Source organism: Pelodiscus sinensis, chromosome 3, assembly GCF_049634645.1.
Source record: "Pelodiscus sinensis isolate JC-2024 chromosome 3, ASM4963464v1, whole genome shotgun sequence".
Classification (NCBI taxonomy): domain Eukaryota; kingdom Metazoa; phylum Chordata; order Testudines; family Trionychidae; genus Pelodiscus; species Pelodiscus sinensis.
In genome coordinates, this window is record NC_134713.1 from 131,131,992 (window position 1) to 131,158,633 (window position 26,642).

At 40.3% G+C, this 26,642-nt stretch overlaps 1 protein-coding gene across 6 annotated transcripts in view; it reads right to left on the reverse strand.

The window, feature by feature from the left end:
- Window positions 1–26,642, reverse strand: part of PLD5 (phospholipase D family member 5) — a 235,978-nt gene that overhangs the window by 177,504 nt on the left and 31,832 nt on the right. Inside the window, exon 1 of one of the 6 annotated variants that reach the window (XM_014579602.3) lies at window positions 16,618–16,881. The exons of 4 other annotated variants lie outside the window; for them this stretch is intronic. In XM_014579602.3, the coding sequence (XP_014435088.2) occupies window positions 16,618–16,620 (3 nt within the window). In that variant the 5' untranslated portion in view covers window positions 16,621–16,881. Of the gene's footprint in view, window positions 1–16,328; window positions 16,485–16,617; window positions 16,882–26,642 lie in introns of those variants that run through there. One more of the 6 variants, XM_075924840.1, reaches the window with a different exon arrangement.

Consider the following 26,642-nt stretch of genomic DNA (forward strand, 5'->3'; position numbering starts at 1 on the left):
TTTGCATCATTCTTGCCCTTCTTTCAAGGGTGAAGGAGCAGGAGGGGGCATGACATCTGAAGCAAATTCATAATGCACATGTAAAGCCATGGCATTTAACACTGGCTTCTTATGCATATACATTAGAATTATTTCTGAAGAGATCATTTAAATTAGGGTGTTCTGAATATTGTGAATGGATAAGTAAACTCCTGAAAATCCACAGATTTCTGCTTTAAATCCATAGGTATCCCCATCCATGTACATGGATGCAGATATCCATGGCTCAGTCTTGAGAATAAAAATATGGATGTGGATACGCATTTTGTACCTAGAACTCTGCAAATTTGCAGATGCGGAGATCTGCAAATTATTTATACTGATACATAAACAGTTGAATCTCTCTGGTCTGTGACTCTCTGGTCCAGCAGGACTATGGATGTTGCCGAACCAGAGTCCTAGAAGCCGGGAGCAGGGCTGGCTGGAAGTCCAGCGGCAGAGGGTCAGTGGCTGGGGGCATAGCCAGCAGCCAGTGGTAGGACCAGGCTGGCAGCCTGGCTGGGGCCAAAAGCAGAGCCCACTGGCTGGGACTGACAGCAGGGTCTATGACTAGGAGGGGAACCTGGGAGTCTGGGCCAGCCTCCAGGAAGGGGTCCTATGCAGAGGCTGGCAGCCCCCCAGGGGAGCCCAGAGGCTGGCTGCAGAGGGGCCAGAATTGACCTCCCTTAGTCTGGCAAACTCCCTCATTCAGAAACGGTCAGCTCCCAAGGGTGCCAGACCAGAGAGATCCAATTATCTATTTTGAGTCCATTAAGGGCTCTACAGATCAGCAAATCTCTGACAAGGCAGCATTTTCAAAATTATAGATTAATTAAGGCCACCTGTGTATTAACTTAGTCTTTATATTTTACCCTTAAAATGCAAAGAAAATAACTGAATAAAGTAATTTTAAAACAATATTAAGCTAAAAGAAGTCAAACACTCGGGTAAAATATTTCCCTTTGTAGGATGGTAAGCTCCTCTTGCAAGATGCTGAATCCTCTAACCTTCCATTGATGTCAATGAAAATAGTGGAGTCGTATTTTCTAACTGAATTAGGCCCTTCATTGGAACATACATTCCAAAGGATGTTCCAGGCTTCTCATTAGTGTGCGGTGCAGGAAAGAACAAGCATGAATATTTCTCTGTACTTTTTATGTGGAAGCCATTATAAAGGAGGTATATCAGTGAAGAGAATCTCATCTCCCTGGTTGTTTAGTAATAATTGCTTTTTTCCCTTATGAATGGTGCAAAAAAAAAAAAAATTAACCTAACACTCCATCAGAAAAAACTATAAATATTTAGGGCCACTGATATATTGATTTATGGTAATATTAAAATGTTCACACTGTTATGGTTTACTCAAATTAATGACCACAATGTAAACAGCAACCGCAATATATACAACTAGAAAACCTACCTGGCATTGCTCGAGTCCTTCAGGGCAAGGGGCTGTCACTGTGGGAGGTGCTGGAGTCAGGGCAGGGCCTTGGGGATGTGGGGGAGGGCAGAACAGGAGGCTGGGGACAGGGCCATAACAAGGGCAGGGCAAACAGGGTGCTCACCCGGGTTGCATCATAATCAGGGGTGCAAAGATGCAATAAGTAAAAATAATAAGCTGCAAAAGTAAAGAGAACAACGCATGCTAACCTAAGGACAGGGGACACAATATTTTGCCTTGCGCATAAATACACCTAGTTATGTTGCTGGCTGGGGCTGTGGGGGGCACGAGAGTGAGGCTTGGGGATGAGAAGGGGCTTAAGGCAGGAGGTCCCATTAAAGTGGGGCCTTCTGTGTCCGCCAGCCTCCTTCCTCCAGCCTCCAGGGGCCGCCTCTCTCCCCTCAGCCTTCAGCTACCTTCCCTGCCCCTCTCCTTCCCCCCACGACTGCCTGAGGCCTTCTGTCTCCTCCGAGGCACCAGGGACCTTTTCTCTCCCCTCTCTCCCCCTTCCCCGGTACTGCAGCCAAGGGACAGGGGAGGGAGGGAGGGAGGTTTGGGGCAAGAGCTACTTACCAGGCAAGATGGCAAGCCCCAGTCCTGCAGTCTGCAGTCTAGTGGTATGGCTGCCCCCTGTGGTCTCGCTGCAGTATAGCTCTCCCCTGCACTTGCTGACCTAGTGGCCACTCTTAGCATTGCATCCCTCCTTCTGTTCTCCTCCCTTTCCATGTTATGGAATACAGTCCCGGTATTGGCACTTCCAAACCCTTACTTTGCTTTAAGTTAGGATAAAAGGAATCTACATACCAAATTTGGTGTTCCTAGCTGTTACCATTTAGGAAGAGTTCTTGAACAGATTCACAGACCAACAGACAGACGCACATTTTTAAAATACACAGATAAGTCTGTGCTCAGAGAAATTTAGAAAACTGACTGTAGTGCAACAATGTTAGCATCAACACCACCTACAATAAAACAAGCAGCATTCCAATTCAACATTCAATCTGCCATAAAATTAACCCATCAATCTAAGCCCACCAAGAAATATATCGATCTCAGTCTTCAAGGATGGATGGGGTTTATTTCCATTACATTAAAAGACCTTGGAGCTCCCCCGTTCCTTGTGTGTTAAGGCAAATCTTAGAGGCATTCAGGAAACAACATGCATGAGGATAAATTCTAACTTGTTTACTTGATTTTCCCTTTTTGACTGATGTGTATAAAGAAAAATCAATATACACAGTGTAAGAAAAATCAGTACATATAAAATAATGTACATTACTTGGACATGCAGAATACACAAAAGGCCACTGTGTTATAAGAAGTTAGTCTGTTTATTTTCACAGTTAATATTGGATCAGGGTATATTTTGGGGTATATTTTGATCTCCCTGGGCCTCATGAAAGCATCAACGTTTCACATATGTCTCAGCAACACAAAGTGCCTGTTTGTCACATTTATGCAGCCAAGTCCCTCTGAATCTAATGGGGCTACTCTCATGAAACACCATGAATGTCTATGGAAAGAGTCCCAAAGAACCACTGGGAGCTGGATCGGATTCAAGGTGATCAGAATTTGTCCTCTAAAGTACCGATGTTTACTGGTCTACACTGGTAATGATCAGAAATTCTTATCTTCTGATGACTAAAAGATCTGCTCATGGATGGAAAATATCCATACATGGATGAAAAAGATTAGAGAGAACATTGCTCATGGCTGAGGCACATTGGCAGCAGTTTTGGGAGGCTGGCAATGTGAGTGCTGTATCATTTCTGTGGATAAATGAGCTCCACTCTTCACAGGAAAGTCAATGATATTCCAGGAACATTACCACTCCCATAGTTTTAATAAGTGAAATAAACAAACTAATCAATTAAAAACAATGTAGTCACTAAAATTATATTTAAAGCGATGTTTAAGAGACTCTTACACTTAGAAACTGCTAAGTGCTGAAGCTAAGGGCTTCTCCGATAATTTATAAATACTGGAATCTCTTCTGTTTAACTTTTTTCCCTTTAAAACAACCGTGTCATTTGGCACCGATGGGGAAGAAGCAGGTGATGACCAGTTAAAATGGGCAGAGTAAGATATGGAGAACTGGACTTACAAAAGACTAAAGCATGAAGGAAAATTAACGTTGGGAGATATCCCTCATATTCCCTATGCTCTGGAGACAATGAATTTGATGATGTAAGCTCCCTTCCAACTTTTTGCTTACTTTTCTGTGTGTGCTAACCAGTGATCAATTAAGGCACTTGATCCTACAAGAAAATACTGCAGAGATGTCACTCAAGCTGGCATAAAGAGGTGTCAATCATACAACACCAAGTCAGTACAGCACCTGGATACCCTCAGGAGGGATTCGCTCCAAGGACAGGCAGACAAGGTTTACATTTCCACCCTCCATAAATCTAGTTCACCCTAAGTTATGTCTTTCTCCCAAGCACGTGCCACTCACTTCTGAGCTGAAACTGGCCCTGGGTAATCCCACAGCACAAGAGATGTTGTAGCTCCTTTATATCACAACACTGCATCCACCTCAGTGGCCTTCTGTCAGGATGTATTTTGACTTCTCCCTGTGTAGACCCAGCAGCACACTGTTAAATTTTGTATGGACGCCGAGACCAATTAATTGCATCTGTCTCACATTAAAATCCTAGAGCAGATTTAAAGCATTTATATGATGCAAGAGGGAGCCAGCAATCATGCTATGATGACAGATTTGGGTGAAATTAAGTAAGCATTGTTTTGGTTTTGCTAGGACAAGAGATTTTGGCCATCAGAATTCTTTAAGACAGTTACACATCAGTGTATGTATACAAATACTTCCATATATATATATATATATAAAACAAATATCAGTCATATTGACTCCATTGTTGACATCAACAACATTAACATCAAATTAATGTCATAGCACTGCAACCTACATTGAAATGATTTGCTTTGGGAGCAGACCTAGCAATTAGTACAGTAAGAGCAAACTTGAGGTAACATCAACTCGCAAAGTTTGTTCTGTGTTCTTGACAGCTTTCATTGTCATTTTTAGTCATTTTCTCATGTTGGACAAATCTGTTGACTGCAATATGATGATGCTTGCAAGAGATTGTGATACCTCATTATCATGTTGCGACACCACTGACATCTGGGAGGAGCTTCCCATAAACTTCCACAAAAACCTCCTTGTTCTCCTTCAAATCCCTCCTTTGCCCTGATTCCTACACAAAAATGGATACTGGTTAGGCTGCTGCTCTGCTGATACCACAGCTTATTATGTTGACAAATAGTGTCACAATGTTTCCTTGGACTCCCTTATCAGTCTATCTGTATCCATCTGTTGTGTCCTATTTTACATTTAGATTGGAAGCTCTATAAGGCAGGGACTGTCTTTTTGTCATGCGTGTTTCTACAACACTAAACACAATCTGGTGCCAGTGCAAAGACAGGACTCCTAGATACTATAACACAAGCAAACAAACAAACATACAGGAAATCTTCAGAGGATTTAACAAAATTTCTGACTATCCAAACCTATCATTTGTAGTGAGGATTTATTGGTGACACACAGGGATAAATATGGGATTCAGAACTGAGACAGTGGGTGGCAACTCTATTTTCAGTTTTAAAATTTAAGAGCACTGGAATCACTGGGAGCTTTTCCTGAGTATGGACTGTGGGATCAGTCTTAAAGAGAACACATCAGTCCAAACAAGAACTTGGTTTTTCAAGGTCTCTCAAAACTCCTAAAGAGGAAAAAAAAACAACCCTTATAAGCTATTGAGTGATTTTTTAAATTGTTGGGACAAGGATTGTGTGTTCATATATTTAGACAGGCAGCACCAAGAGCACTGGAATATAAATAACAAAACAGCAGGTGAACCTGCAGGCTCCAACACTGTTTGTCAATCTCATGTAAACCCTAATGAGAATCTTTACAAAGCACTTAGATAAATCCATAGTGAGACCCAGTAATGATCAGCAGACTCTGAGAGTCAATCCACTGACATTGGCACCTACTTAAATTTGGAATTAGGCTTGTAATTATAGCCACGTTTGGAAATTTTGCTCTGTATCTTTACCAAATACAACCCCATTAAAAATTACTTTTCCAAATACAACACTTCTAATTTTTGAAGCATTAAACCAAAATGTAAGGATGTTTGTCTTCCAAGATTACTGATTCAGAGGACTGGAAGGATAAATTTCAGAGTGGATCATGAATTAAGTATATACACTTCCCCTGCTTCTCTTCAATTAAAGGGGGCAAGCCACCTATGTAGCGGTGATGTTAGCAGTGCAATTACAATTACATGAATGCATGATGAATTGTTTAGAGGCTTGATAAAAGCTAAGATGTAACTTGGTGTTGAGAAGTTTTATAGCTTGTGGCACTAATAAATAAAATCTCTTCAATTGTACAGATTGAAACTCCGTAATCTGGACTTCGTTGTCCAGCAACACCCCTGGTCCAACATCGTTGGGGTGACACTGACAGAGCACTTATAGGGATAAGCCAGCAGACTAGGGCCAGGAGTGTTGCCAGACTAGGGGGCTGAGAGAGTGGAGCCCTAGATAGCAGCAAGAGCCACCAGGCAGAGCACAGAACCCCTGGTCACTGGGGGTAGGATGGTAGCGATCAGAAAAGCCTGGGGGAGCACAGAGCACTGGGTGCAACTCCCCAGGCAGTAGCAGAACCAACAGGTAGACCGGGGAGCCCCGGGCAGCAGTGGAGACCCCTGCTGCAGTGAGGACAGCAGAGCCCCGGATGGCAGCGGGGTGGCCAGGAGGAAAAGCGGAGCCACTGGCACATTGACCTCACCTGGTCCAGAAAATTCCCTGGTTTGGGATCAGTCAGATCCTGAGCCTGCCAGACCAGGCAGGTCCAACCTATATTTACAACTTTTTCTTGAAATCTGAGGAGAATTTCTAAGCAAACCCTGATAGAACAAACTATGAAAAATGATTCAGTGACCTAAAAATAGCACTCAAAGAATGGCCTGCCTCCTCAGCTATCTGAGCTAGCGCCAGAGGATAGACTGTAAATAACAACTTCAATTGCTTCTCCCACAATCATAATGCTGTCATTGTAATTTATGCTAAGTAAATATTCTTGCCTTTTGCAGGCCAAATCAGTGATTCCTTGCCAAGCCAGAGTAAACAAACATGGCAGGAGGAGGGGACACAACCTTTGTCCTCCAGCTACAAAGCATCTCCTGAATCATTCTCCATTGGGAAAGGTGAAGGGAATAGGCCACTACATCTGTAAAGTTGCACATTTCATAGTTACACACTCTTACAACTACACGTAGGGTGGAGTTTGCTCAGCCATGGAGCACATAAACACAGTGTGGACTGATTGCCCCGTACCCCAGGAAAGCACACCATTTCTGAGGCTAGTTAGGCAATGTGCACACTGAGAGGGAATAGGGCACCCTCTGCAATCAGTGAACCATCTAAGAACAGTGGAATGAGCAACAATATAAAACTGCAAACAATGCATTTGTTTTCTTTTGCAAAGTAACATACAAAAATATCTACTTCCTAAGTAGCAAATCTGTTAGATTCTGGCTGTGGAAGCAAAGCAGGTGAAAATGGAAAGCAGGGCTGGAGCATTATAGTTCCAAAATATAACAAGGAATGATTTCTTCTACAAATCCAGTGATACCTTTAAAGTAGGCATGTATTTTCAGAGACAGATTTTTGAATGCAAATTTGTATCATTAGCTAGACCTCTTAGTAACACCCATGGAAAGCCTCATGATCCCAGATGAGAAGCCTGTCTGTCTGTCTGTCTGAAAAAGTGCAGTTGAGAGATGTTGCATACATTTCCAAATATTCTGCAAGCCTGAAACAAATATTTAGGAGCCTGAGGGTGTGTCTACACAGCATCCTTGGCTAGAATAAGCTATGCAATTTGACCTATGCAAATTGCACAGCTTAAAACTGCTATTCTGAAATGTCCCTTAACCCTCGTGGAATGAGGGTTACAGGGACGTCGGAATAGTGCACCCATTATGTCAAAATAACAGGTGCATTCAAAAGACGCAGAATAGCTTTTTCGGGATACTGAAGGTATCCCAAAATAGCACCACAGTGTAGACATAACCTAAGTGTGAATTTAAGACTGTAACTGTAAGCACCCAGGTTTGAAAGAACACCGTGGAATTTGGATTCCTAGGAGCCAATTAATTACAGTGTTCACAGTTTCTGGCAGATGATGCCTGCCTGTCTATAGAAAAGATACAGCATGAAAGGTTCGAGATTCCTCGTGCTGGTATGTCAACGTGCTACAATCCTGAAGGGGGCACAGAATGATTTGTGCCCATTCAATCTTCACCTAGTGAATGAGAAAACATTGTGTCATGACCAGGTATTTAGGTGCCTAGAGTTAGGCAGAAGCCATTCAGAATTCTGACTTGGGTACAGTAAGGCATTAATTTCAGAGGGATTGGGATTGGTCCTGCTTGGGCAGGAGGCTGGACTTGATGACGTCCTGAGGTCTCTTCCAGCTCTATGATTCTATGGTAGAGCTAGACATATTTTTTCCATAGAGTTTATTCAATGAAAAATGCAATTTCAGCCAACTCAAAACTATTCACAAATTTGATAGGAGTAGTTTCAGCCACTCACAAAACTGTCATGGAACCATAGACCTGGAAGGGACTTAAAGAGGTCATTGAGTCCAGTATCCTGGCCCCATGGCAGGACCGAGCACCTTCTAGACCATCCCTGGTAGATGTCTGTCCAGCCTGCTCTTGAATATTTCCAGTGATGGAGATTCCACAACCTCCCTAGGCAATTTATTTCAGTATTTAACTACTCTGACAGTTAGGAAGTTTTTCCTAATGTCCAACCTAAACCTCTCTTGCTGCAGTTTAAGCCCATTGCTTCTTGTCGTATCATCAGAGGCCAAGAAGAACAATTTTTCTCCCTCTTCCTTGTAACATCCTTTTAAGTACTTGAAAACTGCTATCGCGTCCCCTCTCAGTCTTCTCTTTTCTAAACTAAACAAACTCAGTCCCTTCAGCCTTTCCTTATAAGTCATGAGATGGAATAGGAGGTGGTCATAGTGCTGCTCCTCTTTACAACCATTAACCCAGTTTCTATGGAACTCACTTGAGATTAGGAGACTCAGGTGAATCTCTGCTTTGGAACAGACCCAAAATGGACTTTTCTGATTCACCAAAAATTTAAAAAACAAAAACAGTTTTGATTCAACCCATGCTGAATTTTCCCCCCCAATATTTCAGAACTCCTACTGAACCAAAACAATCAGTTATTTGCCCTCCTTTAATACTGAACACTTACAAATCACTGCACTCATTAGGAGCTGTGGTTGTTCATATCCTCTGAAAGTCAAGCCCCTAAAATCAGGAAGGCAGTAAGATTAGACATACTTGTCTAGACAAAGGTAAACTTGGATCGAAAACCAGTGTCCAGCATGCTAGCCACGAGCTACATGTGGCTATTTGGCCAATTGAGTATGGCTAGTTCACTATGGGTACGTCTATTTTGGGATACCAAAGGTATACCAGAGGTATCCCAAAATAGCTACCCCGCATTTACACAAGTCACACATTTTTTTGAAATAACGGGTGTGCTATTTCAGCATCTCAGTAACTGTCCGTATTCCCGTGTAGACACTCCAAATTTCAAAATAAGCTATTTCTAAATAGATTTGAAATAAGATATGCAATTTGCATAGCGCAAATTGCGTATCTTATTTCAAGTTTAGGGTGCCATGTAGATGTACCCTATAGTAATAGCCACTATAGTGGCTACTTCTTCAGAACTGGTTGGACTCCACAGATCTAAAAGGATCCTAATATGCCATATTTGGAGACAGCCCATGGAAGACCAGTTTAAAAGCTGTACATCAGAAGCACAGGGAGAAACAGTGGCAGCAACCCCACACAGAAGGACTCTGAATCTTCTCTTATCCCTCCTTTCAGGCTTCAGAGATGATCTCCATACATTCCTACAGTGATGAGGAATTATGCAAGCCAAGTGAATTGAATCCAGTGAATATTCCTCACAATTAAAATGAATATACTGCCTTGCCTTCTTTTTAACTTCCAGTTGTCAGTCTTTGTAGCAAGGATGAGAATCTTTGCAGCAAACCATCTTGCAGTAATTAAAAGAATTACTTTGAAATCTTACTTACCATGTGAAAAGTGAAATGCACACCACAGCAGATGGGCATCATGAAAGAGTTTTTGTTCTGAATAATTTTGATTTCAGTAGTACATAAGCTCGTGCTGTTTTCTAAAGCCAGGATTCAGACATCTGGAGTACTAATTAGTACAGCTTTAAGCTTACTTATTTTTATACTGGTCCTTGCATTTGTGTGTGAGAGAGAGAGAGGGAGAGGTAGATAATGACTGGCTAAATGATGATTTTACTTTGCTGATAAAACAACAACAAAAACCTGTGTTATCTGTGCTTTCAAATGGCCTTTGACATTAATGGCCGATTCCTATTGTTGTGACTGGAGTTGCACTGAAGATGCACTCTGTCACCGTGGGTTAAAATGCTATCATGTAAGAAGTGTGCATGCAGCTCCCATATTGTAGAGTTCAATAAATAATGTCCTGGCGAAATAAGGAAACAGCTCTCTTACATATTCAGTCATATTTTTTATTTATAAAGCAGCAGAAAACACTCACTGTAAAAATGGAAAAATGTGCAGGTGGTAGAAACGCATCTGAATTAAGTCTCAGCTCTTTCAGGGATAGAGCTATGGGAATTTTATCTTTCAAAATAATTTGAAATCTTCAAAACATTATTCTCTATGGTTTTCCTAGAAAATATTCTCTACTAATTTAAGCAAGAACAAATAACACTGAATTTTAATTAACCGTCAGGTACAGCAGCATATATTCCAACCCTCCTCCAGGAAATATCTATTTTAGAATTTATGATTTAAGATGCAACAAAATAAATAAAATGCTCCTCACTGTATTCCAGTGAGTGGCAGGAAATAAGCTAGTAAGAATCTACCATGGCAGTAGTAGTAGCCGGAGCTCCAGGCATTGTACTCTGGATGGTACAGAGCAGGGAGCCGCAGTCCAGGAGGCACTGAAGTCTGTCCCATCTCTTCCCCTTCAGAAGCACAGAGCCGAACCCTGCCCTCCCCCCCCCACACACACACACTTTGCCCATGAGCCTGGTGAGTCTGTTGGCTCACCTGACTGTTAAATACTAAAATTATAAAGGGAAATTTTACAAGGTAAGGAAACTCTATCTGTGCTTGTTTCATTTAAAGTAAGATTGTTAAAAGCAGCATTTTTCTTCTCAATAGTTAAGCTTCAAATCTGTATTAAGTCAATGTTCAGCTGTGAACTTCTGAAAGAACAATCAATGTCTTCTACAAAATTATGAACATGTTAAAGTTATGAGTAACCTCCAGTCCAAATCTGTTCATAATTCTGAGGTTCTACTGTACTCTATAACAAACAATTATAAGAAATGAAAAAATACATTAAAGGAGCATTAAGGCTATCAAAACAAATTAAGAAAAGTAAGAAAATTAGAAAGTTAGAATGATTCTAGCAGAAGGAGGTGGACTTTTACACCCTAGAACGGTGTAAATTATAACCAAGTGCAGCATCTTAATTCCCAACAGATTGACTTCTTGTGTGTATTCATTGTTACATATGCTCATTTTCATGGTAAGAAAATGTTTACACTCCTTTTACTCCTGTTTGCATTGCATTGCCAATGCAGCTATAAGAGAGTGAGCTAGATTCATTTGCAGCTCATACGTAAGAGTTATCTAAATTCTATTTGCTGAACACAATTCTGTCTTGTCAGCTGTGTGACATTACTGAGAGGGTAACAGATGTAATTTCAGGGAAGCCTATAAAGACATTAGGATTACACTGGTGCAATGTGGCCAATGAAATCTTTACTGCTGACGATGAATGGGAAGGAAAGATCATAACTTGGCTTTTAGAGCTGGCAGTTACTAACATCCTTTAGTTGGAAGGGTAGTCTTAAGGTGAGCACCTGTCCTGAGCCTATAAGTGAACAGCTCTAAACTCGCTACCCAAGCTTAATCCAACTGTGTATCCTCCTTATCCTGGGCTGCTCTGGCCTCTCTGTGAATTATTCAGGTCTGGGAGCATAAGTAACATCAGCCTCCCGAGGCTCTTATATGGGTACACGGCTGCTCAGAATTTTTACCATGCTGTGTGCTGCAGGTTGACATCTACACACTACATTAGCTCCTCCAGTCCTGCTCTCAGCACACCTACCATGTCACGGCTTGTCAGGGATCATTCAGAGACACCCTTATGATTGTCTCCTGACACACCTGTAATGGGGGAAATCCTCTACTAGATGGATATAGGACCTTTAGCATACATTTATGCCCCTTTGGGTTTATTTTATGAATTGTAAAGGAGCCAGCATGGGGCAGAGAATCTCACCCTTGGATTTCTGTGGAATCATTGATTAAAACACATTGCACTATATGTGCAAGGGTAAGTTCATCTTTCTATGGTAACCATAAGTTACGTGAGAGAGACAATAGAATTTCGACCCAACTCTTTTAAGAGCTAGTACACAGACCCCAAAACAAATATTAACCAGATACTACATATAAGGACTCCTTTTTGTATCAATAGCTTCCATTGCAAAACCTGTTTCCTCTCTCGCTCATCATCTGAAGTGGGTTTTACCCACAAAAGTTCATGATGCTATATATATTTTTGTTAGTCTACAAGGTGACACAGGATTACTTGTTGTTTTTAAATTACAGACTAATACAACTACTCCTCCAAGTCTAATTAACCAGACATGTGAAAATCCAGCCACCAGCCTGGTAACTCCACCATTTGAAAGAGTTGCTGCCATAAATTATTTTACCTAAAGACATGAATAATTTTCTCACGTCAACCAACCTTCACTGTGTTTCTTTGAAACAGAAACTAATCTAATTTACTGGTGTGAATTGGTGCTAAAAATGTTCACCATGCACCAGGGAAGAGGGGGCTTCCATGGAATAAAATGCTTTTTGGAGCATGGATGTAGCAGGCAAGCTAATACATTATGTACCCCACAACAAGTAATCTATATTTTCCTAGGAGCAACATATTTTATCATAGACTGCCAGGCTTCTGGCATTGAGTTCAAGAGGGTTATATGGGTACGAGTGAAAGAAGAGTTTGACTCCGTGTGTGTTAAGGGTGCTTTGTGGATTAAATTAATTCCATACAAATATTTTGCTAGTTTGGAAAAGGCATAAACCCTGCTCTTTTGTCATGCTTTTCTACGTGAAACTACGCAGGCACAACAAATGAGGCTGCTGACATTTAAAAAAATAAGCATTTTTTAGTATGAATAAACTTAGAAATATGTAGAAAGAAATGCCACATTTTGACATATGTTGCTTTGGGGAAGAACAAAACTGGCGCTGTATTTTTTTCACTTGTTTTAATGTCCTGTATGACGTAAAAAGAATTGGGGTACGTCTACTCAGCAGCATTATTTCAGAATAACTGACGTTATTCCAAAACTAGCCAATAGCCCGTCATAAAATCGGTCTCTCTCTCTCTCTCTGCGAAGCTCAAATGGCTTCTTGTGCCGCTTGCTCCCCTGCGGCAGCCCGGCTGAGTGGCACAGAAGTCAGCCGAGTGCTACGGGGGGAGGCAACAGCACCCCCCCAGAGGCAAGACTGTAATCTACAGTGTTACAGAGTCACAGACACTGGGCTACTATATATATATATATAACAACACTGTGCATATCTACAGAGCAAGCCGTTGTTTCAAAATAATGTCAAGATGGAGGACTTCTTACTCTGACTCATGTTAACCATCGTTTCAAAAAGGAGTAAGGAAAGTTGAAGGTAAAGTGTTCTTCCATCAACTTCCTACTGTGTAAGCAGTACCTATAAATGAGTTAAACTATTTTGACTTATGCTACACAATTGACATAACTGAAGTTGTGTAGCTTAATTTGACTTCAGCCCTGCTGTGTAGGCATACCGTTGATGTACAGGGTTGCAGTACTTTATGGTGCATGATACAGCATGTCACACGCCAGCTTTTCAGCAGTAGCATATCACTTAGGCTACACCATGCCAAAGCTAGTCAAGATATGTAATGTCACAGCTGAAAAACATGTGCCTCAAACTGTTACCCAATCCAGTCATATGTTGAATAATGTACAATACATTATGTTCTTTCATAACGTGTTGAAAATCTAGGGCTGTGTCTACATTGGCACCCCTTTCCGAAAAAGGGATGCTAATGAGACCAGTCGGAATTGCAAATGCCACAGGGGATTTAAATACCCCCCGCGGCATTTGCATGAACATGGCTGCCGCTTTTTTCCAGCTCGGGGTTTTGCCGGAGAAAAGCGCCAGTCTAGGTGGGATCTTGCGGAAAATAAGCCCTTTTCCGCAAGATCCCTTATTCCTACTTTCAAGTAGGAATTCCTTGAAAGTAGGAATAAGGGATCTTGCGGAAAAGGGCTTATTTTCCGCAAGATCCCGTCTAGACTGGCGCTTTTCTCCGGCAAAACCCCGAGCCAGAAAAAAGCGGCAGCCATGTTCATGAAAATGCCGCGGGGGATATTTAAATCCCCTGCAGCATTTGCAATTCTGAAGTGTCTCATTAGCATCCCTTTTATGGAAAAGGGTGCCAGTGTAGACACAGCCTAGGTGAATATGGGCCACATCCTTCAGTCCTTGTTCATGAGTAATACCATTACAGCCAATTTGACCACTCACTGGGAAAGGGCTCCAGGACTGAACCCTATAATTGTAACAGGGTATTATTCAAGTCTTAACACACATTAATTAAAGTTATACCTCATACAGGGCTACATTCTTCTCATCTCCTTCCCCAACTATTTCTAAATTTACTGTGTATCTTTAAATGCACATTTGTCCTGAGCTATAACATGAATTTATTTTAATCCAATTATAGAATCAATTTTATTTACTTTTATCAGCATGCAAAACACTTAAAATGAATTTTAATACACCCAAGGTCTTTAATTACAAACTTAATGTGAAGTGGTCACATTTGTATTGTCCCAACTTTGATACTAAGTAAGGTAACTACATTATTTTGAATATTCCCCAAGTATCCCTAAACATACTGCAGGGAATACTGGAAATAACTAACTTTTAGTTAACTCAGGCACCTGGTGAGTTTTTAATAGTGACCACTGTAACACATTTCTTAAGGAACTGAATAACCGGAATATTAAATACCAAAATTCATCTAGTTTATTACCAAACATTACTACTTTAATCATATCAAATCCATCGAACTAATAAAAGAAATGTCTGTCGAGTGAAATGCTCACATCTAATTTGTGTAACTTCACTCAAAGCAAGTTTATTTTGGCTTAAACTTTTATTATACTAGACATGCTGTTACAGTGCAGACATCTACAGAAGGCAATATTCTGTTAGTGTTTCCATAAGGCAATATTCTTCTTAATTTGCAATAACAGAAATATAACTACATTGAAATTACAGAGGAATGAGGGAACATCATACAATTGCAGATATATTTATCATTTATTATTTGTTATGTTCAGTGGTGTGCAATACAAAGAAGAAAACAAAGGTCCTTGCCCCAATCCCCAATGAGTTTGCTTTCTGACCAGGAAGCAATAATAAACTGAAATCTCCCCAATATTTATATGATAATCAGCACACCCATCATTCTTCCCCAAAGGTAAACCCTGAAAATATCATGGTGCCTAGATTTAACTAAAACTATATTCAAAAACACTAAAAGCCCTGTTTCTTTATAGCTATTGATTTCTCTACATAGGCTGCATATTGAAGAGAAAAGTCTAAATCTTTAATGTATCACTCTGTGTTCATAATGATATCTTGGCACATGTCAGCTGAAATAACATAATTTACTTCATTATCATACTAGTTTTCAGTATCATATTTCTTATCCTTAAATGAAGCCAGTTAAGATGGGGAAAAAAAGTTAAAAAAAAACCACATAGTTTATGTTTACATCCTTGTTTTTCTTCTACTGATCAACAATAAAAATTCAAATTAGATTAAAAAACCAAAACAGACCTAGTTTGTAATTTATGGGGTTTCTGTGTAACACTTTTGAAAGTTCTCACAGATATGTTTTCAAATTCCCCCCTCTGATTTGAGTAAGAAAAAGAATAATTTCCCACATTACAGCTAGGGGTCAAATAAGCATATTTTAGTACATTCCTCTTAAGTTTTATGTAGATATTTGTTTTCTTTTCTCAGTTTATTCCTTTACTCTGATACGCACTTAAATGAATGCCTGAGTTCCCACACAGGAGATTGGGTTGGTGTATATTTCAACACGAAAGTCTTATCTTGACACTGATTATTGTCTACAATGAATGCAGTAAATGCCTGCAAGACATTCCTTCTTCTCCTACTTCCTACCTCTTAATTGTTTAGTATCTAGTAATTTGCAAATAAAAACATTATAATGAAATTTCCAAAGATTTTCAAAGTATTAAATGGCAATGTTATTGGTCTGTAATAATTACAGATGTTTACATTTAAGCATTTTATAGTCAACTTTGTTTTTTATTAATGTAGAATATTTAATTCTTAGAGGATTAAAAACTAACCAAAAGTTTTGCACAATTATTTTTGTCAATCTAACAACTACAGAAGCACACTGAGCACAACTGGGCTACACAAATTCAAAAATAAGAAAAAAAAATGTATATACATGATTTTGGATTTTTAGATGTCCATTACATGAATAAGAGCATCTCTTTTTTCCCCCCCTTATCACTGAGTGAAAACATAGATTCACGTGTTGTATATATGGTAAGCATACATTGTTTACATTTGTATATTTAAAACCAAAATTATATTTAAAAATCACACACCTACCCATTTGTATTGAAAGCAGCAGCAGCAGGCATTCTATATCTAATTTTAGTTAGTGCTGTTCCCAATTTAAGAGATTTTATTTGAGCTGCATAGTATATTCAGTGCCAAAGATATTTGTCTCCAAGTTGCTTTGTTGATCTCCTCCAGCAAAATATTGATAGTGCCACTATATCCTAGTCACTTGCTGTTAGGTTTTTAACACCACTCACTGCTATTTTCACCATCAGGTTCTAAACATTCTTTTCAAAAGTAATAATCTAGATCTGGTGAAAACTAAAGAGCTTCTTACCATTCTGATACAATTTGTTTCCCTCTGGAGTCCAGCAGCAAGGAGCTGTTGCTGATGCACTGCTTACTAAAGACACCCGAGGCTTTGGAGGCAGAGAATATTTTATGTGGTAAAAATGTATCGCCACCGATTATATTTCAGTCTCTCAGTTGCTAGCCTTGATGCTTTGGAAATCAGCCAATCCAAGTAAAAAAAGGGAGCTTTGCAACTAGAAGTCTCCGAATTTTCACATGGCATGGTTCAAAAACTATTCGTGTCTCTACTACATTGTTTTTAGATCTGCTAAATTATAATTAAATCTTGGGCTCCCTCTTTCTTCCTTTTCTTTTGCAAAATGGATTTATGTCTTATTCACAAAAGGAACTTTAGCGCTAGCTAGAGTTAGGCATTATACAGACAGGCACTATGCCAGATTACATACACAACTCTGCCATGGTACCTGAATCCTGACTTGCAACACCCTGTTATTCCAAACATGGACCTCTCCTAACTGTGCCAAACAGCATGTGGGTTTTTTTTTAAATCTAAACAAATACCCACTTAAGAGAAGTATGAGATCAACATTTTTTACTTACAGTATTAATTAAAATTATACATTTTTCTTAGTGCAGAGGTCAGCTGCAGGAAGATAAAGTGCCATAAAAATTTTAGGTAGCAATAAATTATTGGCAAAAAGGAAAATACTACAGTTTCCAAATAATTTTAGCCCTAAGCTTCCACTACTGCCTGAGGAATGCTATGAGGAGGACAGAACTGAAAGACTCAAACCTTCTAAACCAAGTTACCTAAAATTCATGGGCTTAAAACTTGTTTTTTTCCATCCATTTCTGGGCTCTCTTGTTTTCCTCTGAGGCAGGTATGGAAACTCAGAGAAACCTTGCACAGTTTTCCCAAGTCCTCTTATCTCAGCTAGTGATGACAGCAAGGCCCTTTACATGTTATTACATCTCTCTATATCAAGGAATTTATTCATGACATCTGAACACTTTAGAGCTCATATGCTCTTCTTTCTTACAGATTCAGCACAAAAGCTAAATACAGGTTGAACCTCTCTAGTTCGGCGGCACTCTCTGGTCTGGCAACATCTGAAGTCCAGCATGATTTTAGTTAGCTGAATGTCTATTTATCATGGGTATGGCCAAGTTTCCTGTGGTCCCATAAAGTTTGTTTACAGACATCAGCCCTGGTTCTCTTTATCTACTTATTTCCTTGTGCCAACACATGTAAAACTGTGTAACAACTCACCATGTTACGAAGAGAGTTGATAAGCCTTTTTTAGGCATACGCTTCTGTAGGATGTCAGTGGTGTCATACATTATTAAGCAGTGAAATGATTGTTCCTTTTATTTGCCTTGGCAAAATAAACATAAAAAGAGATCCACTCACGACAAAATTCACCTCCTGTGGTTCAGCAAATTGTCTGGTTCAGCACCGGTCAGGTCTCAAGAATGCCAGGCGAAAGAGGTTCAACTTATAGTAAGCTGCACCATATCATCCCTTTCAACCATCAGACAGTTCCCAGTGCAAGATGGAGTGGACAAAAACATGGCTTTATTAGCAGGGTGGGGGATCAGATTTGCTTTTTCCACCGGAAATTTTACTGAGTTGTGGATCAAACACACATTTAAGCTTTTGCTTTTTGGGTACGTACGTATAAGAAATGTGCACTCTTTGGGGCAGATATTGTATTTTCCTCTGTGTTTACAAACAGCCTAACACAGTGCCTCTCAACCTTTCTAGACTGTTTTACTTCTTCAAGATTCTGATTTGTCTTGTGAACCCGCAAGTTTCACCTTGCTTAGAAGCTTACAAAAAAAATCAGACATACATTTCAAAAAAGTGTCCTAGCACACCACTACTATAAAATTGTTGACTCACTTTTTCCCATATAATTATAAAATAAATCAATTAGAATACAAAGATTGTACTTACATTTCAGTAAATAGTAAACAGAGCAGTATAAACAAATTGTTGTTTATGAAATTTTTGTTTGTAATTACTTAGCTAGGACTTTTTATAGTGCCTTGGTGTAAAAACTAGACAACTATCTGGAGGAGTTGATGTACCCCCTGGAAGACCTCAGAGTAATCCCAGGGATACACATAGCCCTCACTGAGAGCCATTGGCCTAACACATTTCTTTTAACACTAAATATATAATGAAGAATAAAAGAAAAAAAGAAAATTACAACTTCTTGCTAAAAGGTAACCAACCACATCCAGACTTAGTGTATGTAGGTTCAATTGGAATGAAATCATTAGCTGCTTGTGTTTACATCAGTGTCTGTCACCCAGTAACTATAGTGATAGAAATGTAGCCGTGTAGCTGAAACAAAATACAGGACTATGTAGCACTTTAAAGACTAACATGATGGTTTATTAGATGATGAGCTTTCGTGGGCCAGACCCACTTCCTCAGATCAAATAGTGGAAGAAAATAGTCACAGCCATATATACCAAAGGATACAATTAAAAAAAATGAACACATATGAAAAGGACAAATCACATTTCAGAACAGAAGGGGGATGCGGGGGAGGGGGAGGGGAAGGAAGGTGAATGCCTGTGAGTTAATGATATTAGAGGTGGGGAAGGGTAGATGTCTGTGAGTTAATAGTATTAGAGATGATAATTGGGGAAGCTATCTTTGTAATGGGTAAGATAGCTGGGGTCTTTGTTCAGCCCCCCGCGAGAGTGTCGAATTTTAGCATGAATGCCAGTTCAGAGGATTCCCTTTGAAAGACCCCAGTTTATCCTTCCCCCACCCCCTGCATCCTCCTTCTGTTCTGAAATGTGATTTGTCCTTTTCATGTGTGTTCATTTTTTTAAATTGTATCCTTTGGTATATATGGCTGTGACTATTTTCTTCCACTATTTGATCTGAGGAAATGGGTCTGGCCCACAAAAGCTCATCATCTAATAAACCATCATGTTAGTCTTTAAAGTGCTACATAGTCCTGTATTTTGTTCCAGTAACTATAGTGAGTGATATCCTGGCTACTCCGAAGTTAATCATTGGTTTTGCCATTGACTTCTGTCGAGTCAGGATTTCACCAACTGCATTTTTTAAATAGATGTATGTTGCACCTTTTTAGGAATGAGTTAAGGTGAAAATGAGGCAAATGGAAGAAAGGGCCAGATTTTTAAAGGTACTCGGGTCCCTACAGGCGCAGAGGCATCTCAAGGGACTTCCAAAAAATTCCAAAGTGTTAGGTGCTTTTGAAAATCCCACTAGGCATCTATCTGCATCTGTAGATGTCCTAGCACCTTTTAAAATGTGGCCCTACATACTTACAGAGATGGACTTGTGGCTGAGTGCAATCAGTGGCTGTGCCTACAGATTTCAAGGGTCAGTTGTTAGGCAATGGTCCTGTGAACACCCAAAATGGTGTTCAATCAAACAAAGCAGGGAGATTTTTGTTGAATGCCCTCCTTCCTGAAGGAAAGCCTCTCTGAGGTTTCAGAACTGGACCCAATGAACTATATACATTACATAATTCTCTCTTTTGTTTTGCTGTGATATCCTGCTGGCATAATAAATGTCAAGATTCCTTTTGAACTGCATTTTTTTCCTTTGCTTTAAATGTATCACCACATCCATTTGTTCAGTCAAGCTATCCCACCCATCGAGGCTGCTTGCACTATTCATTTGATCAGCATGATATAATCAGATGCTGTAGAATCTAGACTTTCATTTTAAAAAAAATAAGTATCTGTTCCTTATGGTTGTGAGGAATTTTTTCCAAATGTGATCTAAGTGTAAATCTGAACAGTGCTATTTTCTTCAGTGCACAGGCAGCATGAAACAAGGACTCCTAATCCCCCCATAATCTTAGTGGTGTGTTGATTCTAACACCTACCAACACCACTTTAAATGTCAACATTACTATTTCATTGCTCATCAGTTTAGCAGATAAGATGGAGAGAGAACAAAGAATACAGAGGAAACTGGCAGGAGAGATGGAAGTGCAGATGGCAGGAGCAGGAAGAGGCATAAAGAAAGAGAAAGGCAAAGTAAAGGAAAATGAGAAAGGAAGAGAAAGAGGTCAATGATCCAAATTTGTAACTAGTTTTCCCACTAATACAGTATTTAGTAACTAATAAATCATGATAGTAATTAAAGACCAGATTCCACCATATTTACTAACCAGCATCTTACTTTGTAAATACTGTAGTCCCAGATAGTGCACAGCCCCACTAAAACATTGGAACCCAAAATTGTGAAAGGTATTTAAGAAAATTTACATTTTATAGGGTGCAGAAAAATGGCTAGAGGGTTTCCATTCTGCCCATTTTTTAAAATTAGAAAAAAGAAGAGTACGTGCTCTAAAATGTGAACAATTACTTAGACTGCTATGAAATATGGTATGCGTCATGCAGGGTCCCTCAAAAGGCTCAAGGACTCCTCAAAAGACCGTTTCCTTCTGCTGCCTTTCAGTGTTAGATTGATAGGTCCTAATGACTGCATGAATCATCTCATTGACATGGATTTCTGTGAATTCACTCTTCAATGAATATGGGTTTAGAATAAATTTATCAAAAACCCCCACCTAAGACAAAATAATTTTAGCCTGAGCGGTGAGAAGTTGCTACATTTTCAGAGTCGTGGGTGGAAATTTTATTCTGGAGGGGAAGTAATCAAAGTCTTCTGAGGGGGGAGTATTAGACCAGTGAGGGCAGGGAGTGGTATTCAGGAGAGGAGCAGTGGGGCAGAGGTGTTTGCAGATACAGTAAGGGGTGAGAGTTATAGGAAGGGAAGAGAGACTGGAGACTCAGGTGAGGGAGGCACAGGAGTTCAGTAGAGGGGAACTGTGGAAGAATTCTGACAGCCCTGCTTTCTCCAGCTCTAGGGGGTTCTTATCCTCCAGGAGGATCTGAGTGTCTCTTCCCTCCCTCCTCATATGAGCTAGGTTATGTAAGAGCCACTCTTATGCTACCTGGGTGTGTCAGGATCTGGTGGGTCCATGTCCAGCCACAAGAGCTGGACCCTCCACACACACCTTTCCTCATGTAAGCTGGGTTGTGGCGTGGAGGGATTTGTGTTTTATGGAGAATCTGAAGACCTCACTCTGCTGTGAGCCAGGATCTGGGAAAGTCATAGAGTAGGGAGCTGAGAGTGGGCATACTCATGCATATCACAGGGTCAGAGCACTCAGGAAGGGGATGGGGACACCCACTCAGATGAATGGAGCAGTTCACGTCTCAGATTGTATTCATGTCCATGTAGGTTCTCATTCAGCAGAGAGCTTGGCATTGGGAATGGACCACTTCACACTTTGCTGTGCTGTAGCTGGATGGGTAAAGGATCCCTTTCCTGCCTTTATCCCTTCATTGTTTCTAAAAGGACAACATTTCTAAGTGTTCTCTGAAAACTCCACCCTGAGTGGATTTTCTATGAAGTTTGCTATGCCTACCAGAGCATGCAGTAAGTTTAATGAGCCAAATTTGAGTTAATTTGAGCCACAGGTTATGAGCCTTAGTGGAAGCATTCAACTTTTTAAAAGTTTCTAAATAACTGTGTTTCTTGTGCACAGAGCTAGAGATAAAACTAAAGATTGATATGATGCAGAGCAAAATAATCTAAATCCAGCAAATTTTATCAAAAACAGTGCATGGCACTCATTTAGTATTTTTGGGGACTCAGATTACTGTAAGTTTTTTAAGAAAGTGCTAATTTCTTCACTTGTGTAGATGTACCGTTTGAAAGGTTTATAGTGCACTTATACCAGTAAAGAAAAAAAATCACAAGAGCATTTAAATGCACCCAATTTATACTTGGGTGTGTGAGGTAATGTTCCAATTCCACTGCCTCTGGTGATCAACCCACCACTGATGTTTCAAGTCTGAACCTTTATACACCTGTGCAATAAAGGAGTTTTGCTCAACTCAGCACTCTGCAGAAGGAAAACATATCAACTAACCATAACCCTATGTTAAATATTTCAATGGGGGGGGGGACCACCCTTGCATTATTTTCTACCCCACTGAGCTCTGCAGCAAGGAAAGAGCTTTAAAAACATAGGAGTCTTCTCTTCAGGGGCTGGTAGAACAACTAAACCGCACACTTAAATCAGTATTGACACTGGCAAGAAGAACTTACACACAGGCAGAATCTCTCCAGCACCATGTGCATAGAGATCCTTAAACACTCCAGGCAGTCCCAAATATCACAGCCAGCTGACCACTCCAAAATGGAGACAGGATGAAACCCTTCTCTTCAGTGTAGATAGTGTCTATGCTGAAATGTTACACCAGTACGGTTGTCCCGCTGTAGCATCTCGAGTGTAAACAAGCCCTGAGAGAAGCCACTCTGATCCCTCTTCACTTTTGCTCCAGCCAGTTGGGGCTGAGGAATGGTCATGCCAGAGCAGAGCTCCCCTATCTGAGTACAGAGCCTGCATGCCCCTTATTGCTATGTACAAGGGCAGGATCTGGCTCTTAAAATGTCAATTACAATGTTCAAAACAGCACACGTAAGTACTTCTCCATTATAAAGTTATTCAACATAAGCCTGTAAATAAGAAACACAAAGAGACTGATCCTGCACATAACAAAATAAATAGGCATACTGCCACTGAAGTCAGTGGGTGCAAGATTAGGAGCAAAATATACTTCAGTGTAATCAAAGTATTACTGAACCTGCTAGGAAGTTTTGTTTCACTACAAAGAGACATGGATAGCAGAATTGTACTTCCTCCAGTAACTATTAGTTCTAAAGGCTGTCACAGTTTATCTACATTCAAAACAGCGAAGTGAGGGACACGAATCAATATCATCTAGCACAATCTTTCTTGCATTCTCTTTCCCCCATGCTTCTTATAGGTTGTTTTTGCCAGATTCAAAAACAAAAACAAATGAAAGCTATTTTTCACCACTAGGGAGAGCTATATCATTGCAAGGTCCCAATTCTTAACTTGAACAGCACTATAAATATAAAAAAGCAGTAGTATACGATTAACTCTAACAAATACTTGAAATGAATTTATTCAGCAAATAACTACAATACATGCTATTCTCTGCATGTTTTCCAAAGCAGTATTTGGTATAACAACAACCTGTTTTTGTTTTATAAAAACTTCTTTATTAAAAAATGTCTTCAGCATTGATATTGTGGGAAGGCACCTTCTTCTCTTGACTGAGCTCAGCATTTCCTCCTCTGGCAGCGGAGGGGCTTTTTATTCTCCCCTTGTGTTTTATTTTTTACTTTTTCATAAGGTAAGCCTCCGGATAGGCACCAGGGGCACTCTTCAGCCAAACTAAATCCACAAAAAGCACAACAGAACAAGGCATATCTTTCCCTGTCCCATCTGTGGGGTGTTGCCTTGTTATGGGGGCTCTGGGGTTCCAATCCTTCCATTAACAGGCAGCTGGCTTGGTTGCTTCCCCTGTAGGAATGAGAGCAGCTTTCCATCCAGGCAAAATATTTTCTCCCTGCTGCCACTAGCCTACTCGTCAGGAGAGCTTGTCTGTCTTCCCTCTCTCACCAAAAGGGAGTGTGAAAGGTCACAAGTAATTCTTAATGCATTCAGGTGTCTGTTGTAGATCTGAGGTAGCCACTTTTCACCTCATGGGGAAAAGGGCCTTTACCATTGTAGGGCTGACATACTTGAACCCAACCCGACTGCTCTCTTAGCTGTGTGGTCTAGCGAACCACATATGTACAAACACAGTAACATGGCTTTTTTTTTTAACAAGTAGCTATTAACTACAACATTATTTGGTCCCCCGTCTAATAATATCAGCCTTGTGGAACTGAGTTTTGTCTTCATGTGCAGTATGTCTGGTATAATTTCAATGAACTGCTATAATCATTTACCATACTAGATTAATAGCCATATTCATTGCAGAGTTGCTGAAAGCTATTGTTCAGATGTTTAATATTGGATAGCTTAGCTTAATGCAGTAGCCTAATGAACTAACCACTGAGAATATAATTCGAGTTCATGAGTGATTTAATCATCCAGTGATTGTGAAGAGTCTGAAACTAGTCCCAGAAGGTGCACTGAACCTTAGGTATCTTTTGTGATCTCAATTCCCTACTAGTGAAAATGGGAGCAGCTCCCTTGGCTTCAATGGAGTTTCAGTCATTTACATATCAGACAATTTGGCCGTTGGCCTACAGAGAAGCATGGGCCTGACTAGGTAGATGGATTCACTTTATAAATAAGATTAAATTATGAAAAAAGAATGAAAGGAGACTCAAATTCAGCACCCAACTGTGGCGGAGGGAAGTGTTATGCCCGTGCAACCCACAATGTCTCTTAGGCACTAGAGGAACGACTTTAGATAATGGCGCTTTTTACATCTCTAAGCAGTGTTCCCCATGTTAGTGAGGCCCTTTGGTGTACACCAAGCATCAAGGTCACAGCAGCTATGGCTTCAGAGGGGTAGCCGAGTTAGTCTAACAGGAAAAACTTAAACAACAAATAGTCTAGTAGCACCTTAAAGACTAACAAAACATGTAGATGGTGGCATGAGCTTTTGTGGGCAAAACCCACTTCTTCAGATGACTGGAGTATAATAAGTCCAGATCTAAGAATGAATAAGGGAAGTGGGGGGGGGGGGGGAGGGAAGGGAGGGGAGAAAAAGAAAGACAGACAGTGAGTAGATAGTTCAAATTGTTACAAGGGGCTGTTAAGAACCATTAGCACCTCTACTGGTTGGTTAAATCATTAAAAGGTGGATGATAGAGTGCAAGCCATCCTCTATCCCAGTTCAGACTGTTAACTTCATTCACAAGTTTAATTCTTATGCTAAGTTCCAATCCTTCTCTGTATATTTGGCTTGTGGAATTGGTCTGAAACAAAATGTCAACTTGGAGAGCCATTAATGAGTGTCCAGAAAGATTAACGTGTTCTCCAACAGGTTTTTGTATATTGCCTTTTCGAATATCTGATTTGTATCCATTAATTCTTTCCCGTAGAGAATGTCCAGTTTGGCCAATATACATGGCATTGGGGCATTGCTGGCATAGATCTCATTAATGGATGTGCAGTTAAATGAGCCTTTGATTTGGTGGCTGATGTCATTGGGTCCAGTGATGAAATCACTTGTGTAGATGTGTGGACAGAGTTGGCACCGGGGCTGATTGCAAGGGTGGGTTCCTGGATCATTATGATGGAAGTGTGTTGCATGGCTACTGGAAAGAATTTGTTTGAGACTAGGGGGTTGTCTATAAGTGAGAACTGGCCTTTCCCCCAAGGCCTCAGAGTGAAGGATCATTTTCCAGGATAGGTTGTAAATTGTTGATAATGCATTGGAGGGGCTTAAGTTAAAGACTGTAGGTGGTAAGTGGAATTCGGTTGTTTTCTCTTCTGGGACTCTCGAAGTAGCTCATGTCTAGGTACTTTTTTGGCTCTGTCAATCTGTTTTTTCACTTCTCCGGGTGGGTATTTTAGTTTTAAGAATGCTCTATATAGATTCTGTAGGTGTTTCGTCTCTGTCTGTGGGATTGGAGCCAATATGGTTGTATCTTAGGGCTGTACACAACAGATTGGGAAATGTGTCTGGGATGGAAGCTAGAGGCATGAAAGTAAGTGTAGCGGTCAGTAGGTTTCTGGTATAGGGTGGTGGAAATGTGTCCATCATTTAATTGTACTGTAGTGTCAAGAAAGTGGATTTCTCATGTGGACTGATCCAGACTGAGGTTGATGGTGGGGTGAAAGTTGTTAAAATCCCTCTGAAATTCTTCAAGGATTTCTTTCCTGTGGGTCCATATGATGAAGATGTCATCGATGTAGCTTAAGTAGAGTAGAAGTCTTAGGGGGCGAGAGCTGAGGAAATGTTGTTCAAGGTCAACCATGAAGATGTTGGCATATTGTGGTGCCATTTGGATGCCCATGGCTGTGCTGCTAACTGGAAGATACAAATTGTCTCCGAACTGGAAGTAGTTGTGAGTGAGCTGTGGTGATGTATGCAGCTCTGCCAGTAGAGGCCCTGACTTGGATACAGCAGCAGGCTCAAAAACAGCTAGAATTGGTTTAATCGCAAATAGGAGACAGACCAATATTGGTGTTAACTCTGTAGTGT